This window comes from Sus scrofa, chromosome 4 (genome assembly GCF_000003025.6).
Source record: "Sus scrofa isolate TJ Tabasco breed Duroc chromosome 4, Sscrofa11.1, whole genome shotgun sequence".
NCBI classification, from domain to species: Eukaryota; Metazoa; Chordata; class Mammalia; order Artiodactyla; family Suidae; genus Sus; species Sus scrofa.
In genome coordinates this window covers 88,458,455-88,475,532 of record NC_010446.5, presented here as the reverse complement: position 1 = coordinate 88,475,532, position 17,078 = coordinate 88,458,455, and the positions used below count along the sequence as shown (strand labels likewise).

The following is a 17,078-nucleotide window of genomic DNA, read 5'->3' as shown; positions in this document are numbered from 1 at the left end:
ACTTCCATATGCCACGGGAAGCAGCCCTAGAAAAGGCAAAAAGACAAATAAAATAAAATAAATTAAAAAAAATAAGGTTTGCTGTCTATTTTCTTTTATTTTTTTGCTTTTCTGTTTAGGGCTGCACAAGTGGCATATGGAGGTTCCCAGGCTATGGATCAAATAGGAGCTATAGCTGCCAGCCTACGCCACAGCCACAGCAATGCAGGATCTGAGCTGCCTCTGCAATGTACCCAACAGCTCATGTCGACATCAGATCCTTAACCCACTGAGCGAGGCCAGGGATTGAACCTGCAACCACATGGTTCCTGGTCAGATTCATTTCTGCTGCGCCACGACGGGAACTCCTGTCAATTTATTTTTTAACCCATATTCATGTGATGAAAAGATTACTGAGTTAGCAACGACGAGGCAAATTAACCTCTCTGGGTTAATTCTTTTGGCTTCATGAAGGAGCTGGATTAGAAAATCTCTGAGTAATTTCCAGTTCTAAAGTTCTGTTATTTTTTTTTTCAATTCATTTTTAAACAAAATTTTAATAAAATTTAACATAGGAAGTGTTGTATGCTTAAGCAATTTGTTTTAATTAAATGTACTTCATATTAAAATTGTATTATGTAGTGGTTAAAATACAAAAAGATATGGAAAATGATACATGTACCTACTATTCACTTTAAGAAATAAAACTTAAAAAAATGCTGTGGGTAAAATTCAATTATATTTAAAGGTGAGAAAACAAGATTGAAATCGCTGCTAAAAAAAAAAAGGAAATTACTTTGGATGCCCATTGTTTCTGTAAGAAGGGTGTTTTTGTGCCTGTGTGGCTGTGACGTTATATTAGGTGGAGGCCAAAGCAGAGGACAGACCTCTGCTTTTTGGAACATTTCACCTAACTGAAACGAATATAGCTTAGCAACAAAATACACCTAAATAAAACATGGACCCTGCATTTGATATGCATGTCATTTGCAGTAAGAAGATTTTCATGGCAATTTAGGCTGATAGAAACACTTCTTGACAAAGAATTGGATTCAAATCCTTGCTTCTTTCTAAGTGTGTGACCTAGGGTGAGTTATGTAACCCTCTCTGTCTCAATTTCTTCATAAAAGGGGTCTAACCTTAGGGTTGTTGTGAATACAACACAAGATAATACAGGTTAGGCTCAAGGATAATGCCTGACACAGAGAAAGCTCAATGAATATTAGCTATTATTATTATTAATTCTATTAATGATTATTGGATGTCTACTGTGTAGTAGTGTGTATACTAGACCCTGAAGCATCTTTGGGGCTTCAGCTTTTTGCATCTGGTCTACAAGGAATGTGTTACAGAGTTAGACATGAAATTCTGGTAAATTTAGCAGTCCAGTGGGACTCAAGTTAATCTAGAAAAAAGGCCATTTGGATTTTGGAAGACTTTTTAAATTCAGGAGGGAATATGAGATGTAAATAAAGTAGTTACTTAAGGTCTTGCCTTTAAGTTGTTGAGTTCCTGTGCCAGGTTTTAGAGAATGCATTATGATGCATATTAAAATCATGGTGACATTCAAAGAGTCAAACATGCCTGATTAGACTTTCACGTCCTGTATTTATAAAAAGGTTAGGGGGTGCATTTCCTCAGAGAAAATTATTTTTGGCTCTTACTATTATTTATGAATGTAATAAAGTCTATACAGCATAATGCATGTGATTAACTTGGTTTAGTCATCAGCTTGCTTTTAGACAAGGAGATATCCCAGAAGATGCTACATCTTGACCAGTAATTTCAGCAGACAGGGAGTAGGTAATACATAGGAAAGGGCAATTGTACTCTAGCACTATGGGACAAAATGAGAAATAAGATTATGGCAATAATGTGTACTCTTATATATACTTCAAATTGAAATGGTATAGGAAGACACGCTTTTGCGAATTTTTTTTTTTGTCTTTTTCTAGGGCCCCACCAGCGGCACACAGAGGTTCCCAGGCTAGGGGTCTAATCGGAGCTGTAGCCGCTGGCCTACACCAGAGCCACAGCAACACGGGATCCAAGCCGCGTCTGCGACCTACACCACAGTTCACAGGCAACACCAGATCCTTGACCCACTGAGCTAGGCCAGGGATCGAACCCGCAACCTTATGGTTCCTAGTTAGATTCATTAACCACTGAGCCACGATGGGAATTCCTGCAAATGATTTCACTGTGGTGTTTTATGGTGGTTCCAAGCCCTGACTATACAATAAGCAGTCATTTGATTTTCAAGCTGCCCTTTGTGGACGTGTTCACAAGGCATTAAAAGCCGGTTTAAGTTGATGAATTCAACAGAGGAGCTGACCATCTGGTCTCAGTGATCTCAGGTTGGGCTGGCTTTGGCATTAGCTTATTTGGTTACTTTTGATGACTCTAGGGTAATATAAAGCCATGTAGAACATAGTTATCATGCACCTCTACCTGTGGGGTTTGACAGATACTAAATAATTGGTTACTAATTACTCCTATGGGCCCTTCCTTTGCACATTTTTGCATGGCAAAAAACTCTTGATGTAACAGAGAGAAATGAATGAGCTTCTTCTTAACCACATCCAAGCACTTACTAAGGTAGGAAGAATAACATAAATTAGAAATATCTTGGATGAAGTTCCCATGGCTCAGCGGAAATGAATCTGACTAGCATCCATGAGGACGCAGATTCAATCCCTGGCCTCGCTCAGGGGGTTAAGGATCAGGTGTTGCCATGAGCTGTGGTGTAGGTCACAGATGCACTCGGATCTGCCATTGCTAGGGCTGTGAGGTAGGCTACAGCTCCAATTCAGTCCCTAGCCTGGGTACCTCCAGATGCTGAGGGTGTGGCCCCAAAAAGACCAAAAACAAACGAACAAAAAAACACCCCAAAACCTTGTAAGTTCATTTTGTCCATACCCAGGTATAGGCTGTCTAAGAAAATAAAAAGGTGTAGATTCTTCCTTCTCTAGTACCCCTTTTGGCCTACTCCATTTCCACAGGGCTTATGGCTTTTAACTATTAAAACTATCCCCAAAGGCATCCCCCAACCCTCCCAATACACAACTCACAAATCACTACTCAAAAGAACACAAAACACCTGCAATAGTCCCCCATTTGGTTACAGTCTTCATTCTCCAGAGAACGGGAACTCTCAGAATTAATAATCTAAATGTATTTGGGCCAGGACTTGGGCCTTCCAGGTAGAACGCAAAAACAAAACAACAAACACAGCCCCTCCCCCCTCCCCAAACAAAAACAAACCTCCAACCCAAAGGCGCCACTACTGCTAACTATTAGTAGTCTGGCTCAGAATCAAACTGTAAAAAACAAAAACAAGACTGTGCCCGTGTTCCTGAGACCCCGGCTGGCTAGGGCCAGGGCGAAGTTCTCGGGGTCGGGCCGCAGGACACAACCAGGACTGGGCGCGGCGCTCCCAGGGACTTTCACCTGCTCCGCGGGCAGCGCGGGGGCGGACCCGGCGACAGGCGGGGCCTGGGCGCCCCGCGGGAGGAGCCGGCCCGGGCCCGCCCCGCAGGAGGAGCCGCTCGCCGGCGGCTGATCCGGCGTCTCCGTGACAGGCACCCTGCTCCGCCGCCGCCGCCACCGCCGTCGCCTTTTCTTCCTCGTCCCGGGCTGCCCGCGCCACTGCTCCCAGGCCGGCGCCGCGCCCAGTCCCACCGCGGGCCGCGCGCCCACCGCTCCCCTCCCCCGGCCGGGGCGCCGCGCACGCCCGCCCCCGCCGCCGCCCCCGCCACCCTCCTTGCCGGCAGGAATTGCGCGGCCACAGCGCCGCTCGCGTCGCCCGCACCCGCGCCGCCCGGCCCTAGGCGTTGATCGGAGTCCCGGCTTCCACCGTCGCCGCGCGGCCAGGGCGCACTCCGCCCCGCGACCCTCCGCTTGCGCCCCATCCACGAGCCGCCGCGCTCGGCTCCCATCTCCCCTCCCCGGGGTCCTACCAGCCCCTTCCTGCCACCGCCGCCGCCTCTGGAGGAGCCGGTCCACCGAGGGTCACCATGCCCAGCAAAACCAAGTACAACCTTGTGGACGATGGGCACGACCTGCGGATCCCCTTGCACAACGAGGACGCCTTCCAACACGGCATCTGCTTCGAGGCCAAGGTGAGGGGGCCCTGGAGAGGGGACTGCCCGGAGAGGGCATGTCTGAGTGAATGGGATGCGCAGAGCTGGTGGGTTAGGCTGATTTGAGGGCCTTTCTGTTAGGGAGGGTGACTGCCCCTTCCCAGTATAGAATTCTCTGGGCTTCTGCCCAGAACTGCTAAAGAGCAACTGCAAAGTTTGAGCGGTATTGCTTCACCCCTTCTCCCACCTGCAGACTCCCCCATCCTTACCCGCCCAGGACTGATTGAGTTACTTCCCATATCCCTCCTTCTGAGGAGGAAAAACCAGTGGGTGTGCGCAGCCCGGCCGTGGTTCTTTAGAATCGGTTTAGGGAAGCTCTGATGTTATTTAATCATTGGGATCCTGTGAGAGAGGTGCTTTCAGGAAAGTCTTTTAAAGGGGAAATACCTGCCTCCTGATTGAGGAAAATAATACAGGGTGGTTTTTGTTTTTAGATTCCAGGTAACCTGGGCCAGGTGTCAGAACCACTTCCTAAATGCCTTATTTGCCAAGACTCCTTTGCGAGTGCCAGGCATTGAAGGGGGGAAGTGTGGTGAAAGCTGCCCATTTGCTAGTTTTGTGGCATAAAGTTAAGTTTCAGCAACTAGTAGGGGACAGCTGCTGGAGAATTTATCAGGGGTGACTGGAATTTTCAGCTCAGAGCCCCAGGTCTATCCTGGGGGGCGGGGGCGGGGTGGAAGCCTCTGTACTGGACCTTCAGGTGTGAATAAGGCGGGCCCCCTGTGATGCCCTTCCCGAGTGAGGAGTTCTGGTTTCTGAGATTACAGCTGGGACTCCCACTGCCCATCACATGGGAAGAGTGCTTCTGCTCTTCCTTCATGCTGCTTGATGCCCTCCCCCCAAGACTCAGGCACCTACTGTGTGCCTGCTATTGGTAAATAGTGCACTTCCAGTAGGTTGTGTCTTGCTGGTTTTGATATGGAGACAATTTTCTCTTCATTCCTTTTTTTTCTCCTTCATGACTTTGTAGATGCAGGGTGTTTGCATCTCAGGCAGGGATTACTCCATCAGGTGGCAATTTCCTTCAGTTCATGAAACATCTTTTCTAGTGTTTGATATGAGCCCAGTATGGTCGGTTATCTTTTAGTTTTTTCCTTTTCATGGAGATGTGTGAATTGGTGAATCTTACCTTTTTAAAAATAACCTTCCCTCAATCATATTTGCTGGAGCTGGGAGGACACCCTCTGTTCCCTGAGACATCAAACCCTGCAGTGGAATGCAGAGCTGAATTTCTGGGTATGGTTGGGATCAGAGTGGGGCTGTAGCCAAGATCTTATCTCGCTTCTCTCAGAATAGATCTGGTTGGTCTAAGATAGGATGTTTGGGTTAATTTTTGTCTGGGCCTGTTGCTTTCGTAAGCAAGTGTTTAAATTTAAATTATGAGTTTTCATTACGGTCATGATTTAATTTTCTTGGACATGCATAAGCTGGGAAATTGGCTTTTGTCTTGTTTGATTTGCCAGTGCTCTGTTTTGCAAGAAAGAAGAAGAGAAATTAGAATGAAAGTGTTTTTAACCTTTTTATTCAATTCTCATAGTCTCTGCATTTGGTCCTAGCTAGGTCTGCTAAACGAGCATGCATAAGAATCACCAGGTGAGGTTGTTAAAAGTCTGATTCTTGCCACACCTTCATTCTAATATGATACACCCAAGTGAGAGCTGGGAATTGTGTACCTCTGAGGAGCATCCCAGGTGATTTAATGCAGGTGATTGGGACCAGACTTTGAAAAACACTGGGCTTGAAGCTTGCCTCCAACTCCCTGGATCTTACCCTCCGTTTTCCAACATGCAGTTTTTCTTTCCTAAGCAAATGTCTGGAGGTTGCGTGGTGTAGTTCCTATAGTAACTTCCCTGGATTCACATGCAGTAGTGCTCAGTAAGAGGAGGGGGAAACTCTTGGTCCTGGCTGTGCTCCCAGTGCAGATTTGGGACATAGCAGACCAAGAGTTCTGTTTTGAGAATGGCATGGTAGGAAAGAAAGGACAAGGCTGACTTTGAGAACTAGGTTCTAACTCCCAGTCTTTGTAGTCAGGGCTGGACACCAGTACATTCAAACCATCTCAGTCAAGACCTGCGTAGAGGTGGAAGAGAAGCTTTTCTGTCCCACGTGTATCTGGCTGGCGCCTCGTGGCTGGTTTCCACATCCCTCCCGAGCAGCGTCTGTGGAGCTGCACGATCTGTGGGATTTCAGGGTTAAATTCACACCACACTCATTCCATGTTTTGGAAAAGCACAGACTGTAAAATGTAAGTTAGTGCTGCCTTGTCAGGTACCCTTGGAAAATGAGCCCAGGTCTTTCACTTCCAAGGGCTGGCAGTTTTTCAGAGTCAACATTGGATGGAGTGAATGCCGCTCATTTTCAGGTGCTGTGGAGATTGAAAGGTTATAGCAAGGGTTGAAGGGCATCTGGATGTCAGAGGTTCTACGCACTTAAAACATACCATGCCTTTAATTATCAAGCAGAATCCTAGAGGTTTTTCACCTGCAGCACTTCCTGTAATTCTCACTGCTTCCCTGAAGGTGGGTCTCCTTATGTCTTATAAATGAGGATATGTTGCCTGCTTTAGTGCACACAGCTGTGTATGGCAAAGCCAGGATTTAAACCTGTGAGCTTTGACTTAAGAGTCTCAAATCCAATGCTTATCCATTTAATAATTTTTATGGCATGTTCATTCCATGCTGGCCAGTGGGTTTGGTTCATGGTTCATTGGTGGGGCATCCTTAGGTTGCTGATGTAGGATCCGACTCTGATGTAGAAAATTATTTAAACTTTTAATACTGAGCTCTTTCTCGATATTCCTTCCTTTGGGTTAGGAACTGCTTTTCAGGGATACTGCTCTCCGTGTCAGGGTACCTGGCTCACCGACCATTGCTGGTAGGTGGATGGTAAAATCCTTCTCAGCTTGAAGGCTTGTGTGGCTCCTTTGTATCTGCCTCTTCCTCTCTCAGGACCCCTTCCTGGTGGCCAGTGCCATCAGCTGATTGTCTCTATTCGCTGGGGGAGAAGACGACTTCTAATAACAGTGATGCAAAGGATGAGAGTATTAATAACATAATTATGCCTTACATTTGTAGGTGATTTTTGATTTGCTTGGGACTTTAACACATAAAGAATCTTCCTCATGTGGAAACGGGAATGGAGGTGTTACCTCCATTTTCTCGGAAGAAAAAAATGGAAATCAAAGAGGTTAACTTGTCCAGAGTCCCAGAACTGCTAAGATGAGAGAATATTGATTATAGCTGATCTTTAGTGAGCACTTACTATGGATCTTGTATTATTCTAGGTACTGTCTCATTTAATCCTTGCAATCCAGTGCTTTTGACTCCTGGTTCATGGTTCCTTCACCTGATCCTGCTCCCTCTGTTCTTAGCTGTTATTGCCTAACCCATTCACTGATCTCTGCATGTGTGGCACAGCCTGTCAGAACTGGAAAGCACCTTGGCTCACCTTGTACAATCTCCTTATTTTATAGAGGAGGAAGCTGAGGTCCAGAGGAGAAGTCATAGACCCAAGGTCTATAGCTAGGTAAGAACAGAACCAGGACTCAATCCTAGTTTCCTGGCTTCAGGTTTGTTTCAGTTATCTATTGCTGCTTTACAAACTACCCCAAAACTCAGTGGCTTAAAACAACATCTGTTTAATCTGCTCATGATTCATGGGTCAGGAATTCAGGCAGGGTTTGGCTGGGCTGTTCTTCTGTTGCACATGACTTTGACCGGTGCATTCAATTGGCTTCATTCCACTGTGGCTGGGCTGGAAGATCCTAGAAGGCTTCACTCACATGGCTGTGTCCTGGTGGTCCTTCAGGTGGCAGTTCTCTCCATTGGGTAGCTTGGATTTTCTCAGCATGTGGCCCTTTTAATATGGCAGCTAGCTTTCAAGAGGGAGCATCCTAAGCAGTGGAGTTGGAAGCTCTTAAGGCCTGGCCTCCAAAGTTACACAGAATCACTTTTGCATTCTGTTGGTCAAATCAGGCTGTAGTCTGGCTCAGATTCAAGGGGAGCAGAAGCAGTCTTCATTTCAGGTTGGGAGTGTCATGGTCACAGTGCAAGAGTGCATGTGGGATGAGAGAGATTGCCAGAATCATCTTTGGATCATGGTTGACCATATAAGATTTTGTATTCTTTCTCCTCTGCATGTATTTTCTCCAGTGATGTCGATTGTTCTTTAAGGACCTTGTCTCATGCTTCTGTGGATAACTGCCTCCTCAACATCTAGGGGGAGAAATTAACCAATTGTAGAAAGTCTGAAAACAGTAAATATACTGTCCTGTTGCTGAGCGATTTTTGCAGTTTGGGAGTTCTTGGTCAAATCTGAACTGAATTCTCTGGTCATATATATTTCCCTCCTTGCTAAAGGGCTTCACTGGCTGATGGTTTCCATGATGTGGATTTTAGAGATTCTAAGAAACCCACATAGCAGGCTGCCTGTGGATGCCTCTTGAACACACTATCTTGAGGACTTCCAGATTAGGACATTAAATGCAGTGGTTCACCATAAATGGGGTGTTCTGACTCAAACCTAAGCCTGTAGTGTGTGGTAACGAGCTCTCAGAACCAACTCCTCTATATTCTGGGTGTCTGCTCCCCCCCTCCCCTCCTCCCAGGGGTTTTGAATTCTAGGATTGTGGACAAGTAGCCATTCAGATAGAGGGCCTGGTGTACTTGCTGATGTCATCACTGAAGTGGAGGTTTATTTCACCTTATTAGGTGTTTGTCAGATGCTTTAAAATCCGTTGTTATCTTCTGCCTGGACCAGATCAGTCTTTGGGGGAGATGAGTCAAAGATACAGCACCGCTTAGAAACCATACCTGTTTTTATTCATCCTTATTTTGCTCTTAGATGCCCCAGGGTGTTCCACCACAGCTGGTGCTCTGGGATTTGATGGTCAAATCTATTTCTACCTAAGCTGTACATTTCAAATTTCGCCCTGTCTACTTTGCCCAAAATGCCCCAGTCCATTTAGTGGTCAAATCACACAGTCATGTGTGATGCTGACCTTTACCAGCCATCCATGTCCACGGCCCTAATCAGATTCACTGTTTAAAAAATTTTTTTAAAATTAAAATGTAGGAGTTCCCGTCGTGGCTCAGTGGTTAACAAATCTGACTAGGAACCAAGAGGTTGGGGGTTCGATCCTTAGCCTTGCTCAGACGTGGCTCAGATCTGGCGTAGCTGTGGCTCTGGCACAGGCCGGCGACTACAGCTCCAATTGGACCCCTAGCCTAGGAACCTCCATATGCTGCGGGTGCAGCCCTAGAAAAGGCAAAAAGACAAAAATAAATAAATAAATAAATAAAGTTTAAAAAAAAAATTAAAATGTAGGTGATTTACAATGTTGTGTCAATTTCTGCTGTACAGCAAAGTGGCCTAGTCATACCTATCCATACATTCTTCTCATACTATCCTCCATCATGTTCTATCCCTAGAGATTGGATATAGTTCCTTGAGCTATACAGTAGAATCTCATTGCTTATCCATTCTAAATGTAATAGTTTGCATCTACTAACCCCAAACTCCCCATCCATCCCACTCCCTCCCCCCTCCTCCTTGGCACAAGTCTGTTCTCCATGTCTGTGAGTCTGTTTCTGTTCTGTATGGGTTCATTTGTGATATCATATGGTATTTGTCTTTCTCTTTCTGACTTCACTTAGATTCATTGTTTTTATTATTGCTTACTTATATAGCTGCTATTTCTAAGAACTCAGACCTTCAGAATGCTTTCTTTGACTATCATTACCTGTTCCTCACCTTCGTTGCCTTGGGGCTGCCTTTAGCTTCCCAGTGACCCCCTTGCTGCCCTTATCCTGCTTCCCCGGCAGCCTGGGGCCATGCCCATCATCCTTTCTGTACCTCCCACTTTCCTGCTCTACACTGCAAACTTTGGCTCTGCTACTTTCCTTCTTCCACCCTGTTTTTGGAAAAAGAACTTTCTTCTTTCTCCCACTCTTTTTTCCTAATAGCTTTACTGAGATATAAATCACACACCATACAATTTACTAATTTAAAATATACAATTAATAGTTTTTGGTGTATTTACAGTGTTGTACAGCCATCACTACAGTCTATTTTTAGAACATTTCATTACCTAAGAAAGAAGCCCTGTACCCTTTAGCTAATGCCCCCCCATCTCCCCATCTACCCCTAAGCATCTGGTCCTAAGTAATTACTCATCTACTTTCTGTCTCAGGACCTGCCTATTCTGGACATTTCATGTAAATGGAGTCATAGAATATGTAGGGATTTTTTTTTTTTTTTGGTAATTGGCTTCTTTCACTTTACATAATGTTTTCAGGGTTCATCCATATTGTAGCATTTATCAGGACTTCTTTTTATAGTCAAATGTATGGCTATACCACATTTTGTGTATCCATTTATCAGTTGATGGACATTAAGGTCATTTCTGTTTTTTAGCTATTATGAATAATGCTGCTATAAACATTTTGTGGACAAGGTTTTGTGTAATATATCCTTACATTTCGCAGAGATAGGTAAGAATGAAATTGCTGGATCCTGTGGTAAACTGCCTTTAACCACGGTGGGACTGCCGCATTGTTTTCCAGTGTGGCTGTACCATTTACTTTTCCACCTGCAGTTCGTTAAGATTCTGATTTCTCCGCATCCTCACCGACACTTGTTATAATCTGGCTTTTGGATCCTACCCATCCTAGTAGTTGTGAAGTGGTATCTCATTGTGGTTTAGATTTGCATTTCCCTGATACAGAACATCTCTTCGTGTGTTTATTGGTCACTTGCAGATCTTCTTTGAGAAATATCTGTTCATATCCTTTGCCCGTTTTTTAATTGGATTGTCTTTATTATTATTATTATTGAGTTATTTATATATTCTGTATTTGAGTTTCTCATATAGATTTGCAGATAGTTTCACCTATTCTTTGGGTGGCTTTTCACTTTCTTTTTTTACTGGGGCATAGGGAAATTCTCCGGCCAGGGGTCGAATCAGCTGCAGCTGCGGTCTACACCACAGCCATGTAACACGATCTCAGCTGCAAGCTGCTACGATGCCAGATCCTTAACCCACTGAGTGAGGCCAGGGATCAAACCCCCATCCTCACAGACGCTATATCATTTTCTTAACCCACTGAGCCACAGTGGGAATTCCTTCATTTTCTTGATACTGTCTTTTGAAACACAAAAGTTTTTTTTTTTTTTTTTCTTTTTTCTTTTTTAGGCCTCTCCAGTGGCATATGAAAGTTCCCAGGCTAGGGGTTGAAATCAAGCTACAGCTGCCAACCTGCACTATAGCCACAGCCATGCAGGATCCAAGCTGCGTTTGCAACCTACACCACAGCTATGGCAGTACTGGATCCTTAACTCGCTGAGTGGCCAGGGATCAAACCCACATCCTCATGGATACTAATCGGATTTGTTTCCTCTGTGCCGCAACGGGAACTCCCAGCACACGTTTTAAGTTATGAATTTTGATTTTTTTCTTTTCTCCTCTCTTTTTAAAGACTCATTTGCCCTCCATCCACTGCTAGCCCACCTCCCCTGGGTCTCTGTTCATTGTCCTGTCATTCTCCACCCGCCTTTACATGGTTCCATCACCCCCTGGCCCCACTGACTCCTCTCTCTGCCCAGAAGTGTGCTATCTCCTTCCCTTTGTGAAAACTCTCTTCTCTCCACCTTTTCTTCATTAATGTTTTGTCCTCTTCCTTTCACAGCTAAGCCTCGTGAGTATTCTACTCTCTCCACTTTCTCAATATTCATTCAGTCCCTGGCTGTATCCTTCCCACTTCTGTCTTGGCTGCCATAAAGATAGGGTCCTTCTCTGTCCTCATCCTTTTTGAGTCTTCTTCCTGAGCAGCCTGTCCAGGTCCCTCTTTGGGATGCTTCACTCAGCTCCCTGTGCAGGCTCTGGATTAGCCACATCTAGCTCCCCCGTCTGTACCTCCTCTTCTGTGCTGGCTGCTCTTTTCCTGCACATTGACCTCTCAAGTGAGTGCTCAATTCCATCCTTCCCACCACCCCTGCTTTGTCATGCATGATGGCTCCTTGATTTCTAACTCCAGTCCAGACTCCAGATCTCCTGCTGGCTGTCTCTACCCTAGTGAATAATGTCGCTAACCCCATCACTCAATAAACTTGAATTCAAATCTCTCTGTTGACTTATTTAAATGACCTCTCTGACCCCATCATCCTCTCAGGCACCCAAGCCTGATACTTTGGAACAGTGCTTGAGTCCTTTCATGTAACAGTGGACTTATGGGCTGTTAATTGAGTACCTGTTGTGGCTTGGCTCTTCCCAGAACTCCAGGTCAGTTGCTGCATCCTTGAATTTTCTCAGTGACATCCATTCATACAGCATGCCTGTTCCTTCTCATCTCACCTCTGACTGGTTCAGATGCTCACCACCTCTCACCATATTGTTTCAGTTACATTCTGAAGGTCTCCACTTTATCCTATAGACTTTTGCTCTGTTAATTTTCCTGAGATAGAATTATGCTGTCCTTCTAAAAAACACGAAACATTTCTAAGCCTGGTATAGTAGGTCCATAATTCCTAGCCTGATATTCAGGGTGCTCTGGTTTTGAACAGTTCCCTATAATCATCCTACGCATCAATCCAGCTGGGGTACCAACCATTCCTTCAACTCTCCCTGCGATTTACCATCCAGTTCTCAGGCCCAGTCCCCTGTCACTCAGTGAAGTGGATGTTACTGGTCCCTCTTCTGTGTGGAAAGGACTGACCAGCTCCTGCTGTGGATCGTAGCTGCTTGCTGCTTTTGGGTTTTCACCCCCCCCCCCCCCGTCGTCATTAGGATCCCTGTCGCTCTGCCCCATATGTCTTCTGCAGTGCAGACTGCAGTGCTTTGCATGTAGAAAATGTATTTTGAATCAATGAATACAGTTTCTGAGATGCTCCCTACAAGGACTGCCAGGGCCTTCCTTTGTTGTCCAAGACAGGGAGATGCCTCAGTGGGCTCCAGTCTCCTCCCAGCTTTTCCCCTTGCTTTCCACCTGTAACTCTCAGTCCCTAGTGACCTGAGAGACTCCCTGTATCCCAGGAGGTATCCCCACCCCCAGCTCACAGAGTGCCACTGCCTTCCAAAGGAAATGCCCAGTAAGCATTTTTTCCTGAATTAAGTAGAATTCTAGTGATCGCTGTGCACTGGAATTAGAATCTTTGAATATAAAACATACGGCTAATTTCAGGAATAGGTAATTGTCACTTATGAGTAAAAAAACCCATATTTCCAACCCGTTACATTCTCATTGATACCCTTTCCCCCCCAATTCATTATTTCCTTTAATTTGCTGTTTTAACAGTAATTTGGTTGACAGCACAGCATAGGTGGACTCAGAAGCGAATTGTGCTTGGGTTCAAATCCTGGCTCACTTGCTCTGTGAACTTAATGCAAGTTACTTAACACCTCTCCTTTAGTATCTTCATCTATAAAAGGAGAATGCAATTATCACATACCTCATATGGTTAATGAGAGGAGCAAATGAGTCATGCATGTAAATGCCTAGCACACTGCCTGGCACAGAGCGGGTCACTATTTTTATTGTTGTTATTTAGTCCCACAAATTGCAATTTAAGTTTCATCTGTGCATGGTTTTAATTTAAGAGTTGTCATACACTCTGTTTTTTTGAAAATAACTCAGAGGCCTAGTGGTGTATTATCTTCATTTTACATGCCTGCTTTAAAAAGTCTAGCTGCCGTATTATTCTTGATTCCTAAAGTTTCAAATCAGACAGCGTGACTACTTTGTGGACTTAAAATAGCTGTCAGCCTCCTTGGGAAGGAATAGGGAGGGGTTAACTAGCTTCTGGTGCATGCCCCTATCACATTTGTTCCAGCCTTTTAATCCTCATTCAGATTAAAAATCACAGAATCTTGTTAAGTATGGTATGTTGTCTGTCTTCACTGTCTTTCTCTGAATTTCTTGGCTAAATACTTCTGTAAGCAGAGGTAATCTAAGCAGAAGGAATTTTACATCATGGGATTAATTAATACCTTGTGATGCTTACAATTCCCTTTCCAATTTTTATATTCAGCGTCATGTTTCTGTCTAAGCACTGGAGCAGCTGGCTTTAAATTCCAGCAAGTTCTGTGCCCAGAGCACTTTAGAATCCCTAGTCCCCTACCTCCTGCATGTAACCCAGTTGGTTTTGCAGCACTTCCACAAGACTTGTTTGTCTTATATGGTCCATCAAGAGATCTGAGGACAGAGGCTACTTTTCCCATTCTCGAAGCTGCAGTGCTTTCCAGGAAACTTGAAATGATCAGCCTTGAGAGTTGAAAGAGACCTGAGATTCTCTACCAAGGGGTGGCCAAGAAGAGGGCCCTTGCTCAGTGCACCCTGTGTTGAGAGCGTTCTAAACTCCATTAGCCTGTGTGTGAGTCAGACAGAAATACCGTTTGCCTGCTTGCTGGCTTGTCACGTGTCCCATATTTTGTGCTGCTCTTCCCTGCTAGTTTTGTGTGCATTTCTTGTCTCTTGATCTAGGCTATAAGCTCCTCAAGGACACGGGGACCCTATACATACCTACCCCATGCTAGCCACATCGTAGAAAGCTAACCTAATAATCACTATCATTTACAAAGCACTTACTATGTTCCAGGCACTGTGCCAAGCTCTTTCTAGGAAAGGATTAATCTTCCCACACAGCCGTGTGAGTTAAGGTACTCATTATCTGAATTTTGCAGCTGGGGAAGCTGAGGCAGAGTAACTTACTCATGGTCCATGTTTAGTTAATGTAAGGCCCCTGAGTCAAACCCGGGCAATCTGGCCTGGGGCATCCACTATTAACTGCTGTGCTGAATATCTTTCAAAATACCAAGAACTAATGTTTATCCAGTACTCACTGCTTTCAATACATGGTTCTCTGGATTTATGTGTAGCTGATGAATTCAGTCTTTGCAGTGGCCCGGTGAGGGGAGGTGCTCTTGTTTCCATTTTGCAGATGAGGAAACATGTTATCTTTCTAGGCTGGATTGAATGGGCAGATGGTCTGTTGAAGGTGGTGGTGGTCTCAGCCCATCCCATCAAGGTTAAGCCTGTGATCCAGGGTCTGTGTGCCACTGGGCCATGTCGATGGTCTCCAGGTATGGAAATAAGGCGTTAGTAAGTAGAAGAGCAGAGACAGGCAGGAGAGGGGCTTTGGGAGGCCCTTGCTTCCTGGAGAGTGTTGTTATTCTTCCGGCTCCTGCCTGTGCACTTCCTGCCTAACCGTGTTGATCCACTCCCCTTCACCACACCTCTTCCTCCTGTCAACTACACATCCTCTTCCTTGCCTTTCTCAGCTCCTTTTCTGAGGACCAGTTCTCTCTACCCTGTTTGGAGCCTCCAGGGTGCCTCCAAGAGAGTATAAATACCAAAAAACTTCCAGCCCAGGAGATGCTCTTGCCTTTTGGTTAGAAATCTTAGCCCATAGGGCACAATGGAAAAGCTCCTTGGTTGGTCCGTTTTTTCTATCTTGATTATAAACTCTTCTTGTTTTGTTTTGGTCTCTTTGGATGGGAAGAGGCTCTCATGTGGAAGCATTTTATTTTTCTGCCAAGGAGAAGATTAATGTCTCTCGTGGGTCAGGTGACAGCTAGCATATTACCTTGCTTTCCTGCTATTTCCCATGAATGCATATACCTCTACTGTAACTATATTTTCAAGCTGGACCTCAATATGTGTGGATTTTCTTCTCTTAAATTTGGCAGCCCAGGTTAAACACACTGTATCCTGGGAACCCATATCCAAAATATGATTGAAACTTTACCACTTCAAGGTTACTTAAATGCTGCTGTTTTCTCTTTCAGGTCAGGAATTTTGCAGCAGCTTCAAATGAGGGGAATCACCTGCAAATTCCTTAGTGAAGGCATCTGTTTCTAAACTTTGGTGTCTATTAGAATCATGTGGAAATTGATGAATATACAGAGGCCCAGGCTTGAAGTAGCAGAAGGCCTGGATGTCTGTGCTTTTATTAAGTTTTCCAGGTGATTCTGATAGACACCTTAGTTGGAGAACCACAGAGCTGGAGCACTAGCTCAAACTTGGCTGCTCATTGGAATCTTGGGGGAGTTAAAGAAAAAGTTGCTCATGGCTGGGAACTCTCAGCCATTTTAGTTCAATTAGTATGGGGTGTTGCTTGGCTGTTGTAGTTTTTATATCTTTTCTTTCTTTGCCAAGACTGTTTTTCCATTTGTTTCAAGCATATTCATAATTGTTTGTTGAAGTATTTTTATGAAGTCCACTTTAAAATCCTTGTCAGATAATTTTAACATATCTGTCATCTTCGTGTTGGCATCTTTTGATTGTCTTTCCTCATTCATGTTGAGATTGTCCTGGTTCCTAGAATGATGAGTGATTTTTGATTGAAACCTAGGTGGCTTGGGTATTATGTTATGAGATTCTGGATCTTAATTAAATGTTTTAGCAAGATTCTTCTGCAAGCACTTTGGTTGGGGGGAGGGGAGTGCTACCTGCTTACCATTGGATGGGGGGCATCTAGATCATTTATCGGCCTCAGCTGATACCACTCTGGGACAGGGCAGGAGCGCCTCATTAATGCTGCTCATGTGATCTCCACTGCCGCTCTGCCTCAAGCCCCTGCATGGTGGTAAAAGTTCTGACTCTTGGCTGGGACTCCTGTGAAGCTCCAGCAAGAGTGGAGGAGGCCTTATTACCAGCAGGTAGGTGGATTTCCAGGCTTCCTGTTCAGCCTTCCCTGATATCACCAGGAAGAAGGTAAGGTTGGAGCTTCTCCTTACTACCTAGTGAGGGCAGAAGTCTAGTTTCTGCCTCTGCTGGTGGGGGCACAGTTTTTTGTTTTTTGTTTTCCCCTGTGGTGTTCAGCTAGAGTTAGAGCTATTATTGTCTAAAATTTTCTGTCATGTGGGGCTGCCAGTTTCCTAGTCCTTTGGCTAGAGAAACAGGCTTTTCTTGGGGACTTAATATTTTTGGTTTGTGTCCATTGGCATTTCTGGGTCCTAGGCTT

At 44.9% G+C, this 17,078-nt stretch overlaps 1 protein-coding gene across 6 annotated transcripts in view; it reads left to right on the top strand.

Moving 5' to 3' along the window:
• Nucleotides 3,792-17,078, top strand: part of C4H1orf226 (chromosome 4 C1orf226 homolog) — a 342,511-nt gene continuing 329,224 nt past the window's right edge. For 3 of the 6 annotated variants that reach the window (XR_002343371.1, XR_002343372.1, XR_002343370.1), the window contains exon 1: nt 3,792-4,100. Coding sequence is in view for 1 of the 6 variants with exons in the window: in XM_021089504.1 (XP_020945163.1) it covers nt 3,996-4,100 (105 nt within the window). In the remaining 5 variants the exon portion in view is untranslated. Of the gene's footprint in view, nt 4,101-11,487; nt 16,774-17,078 lie in introns of those variants that run through there. The other 3 variants (XM_021089504.1, XM_021089506.1, XM_021089505.1) reach the window with 3 other exon arrangements.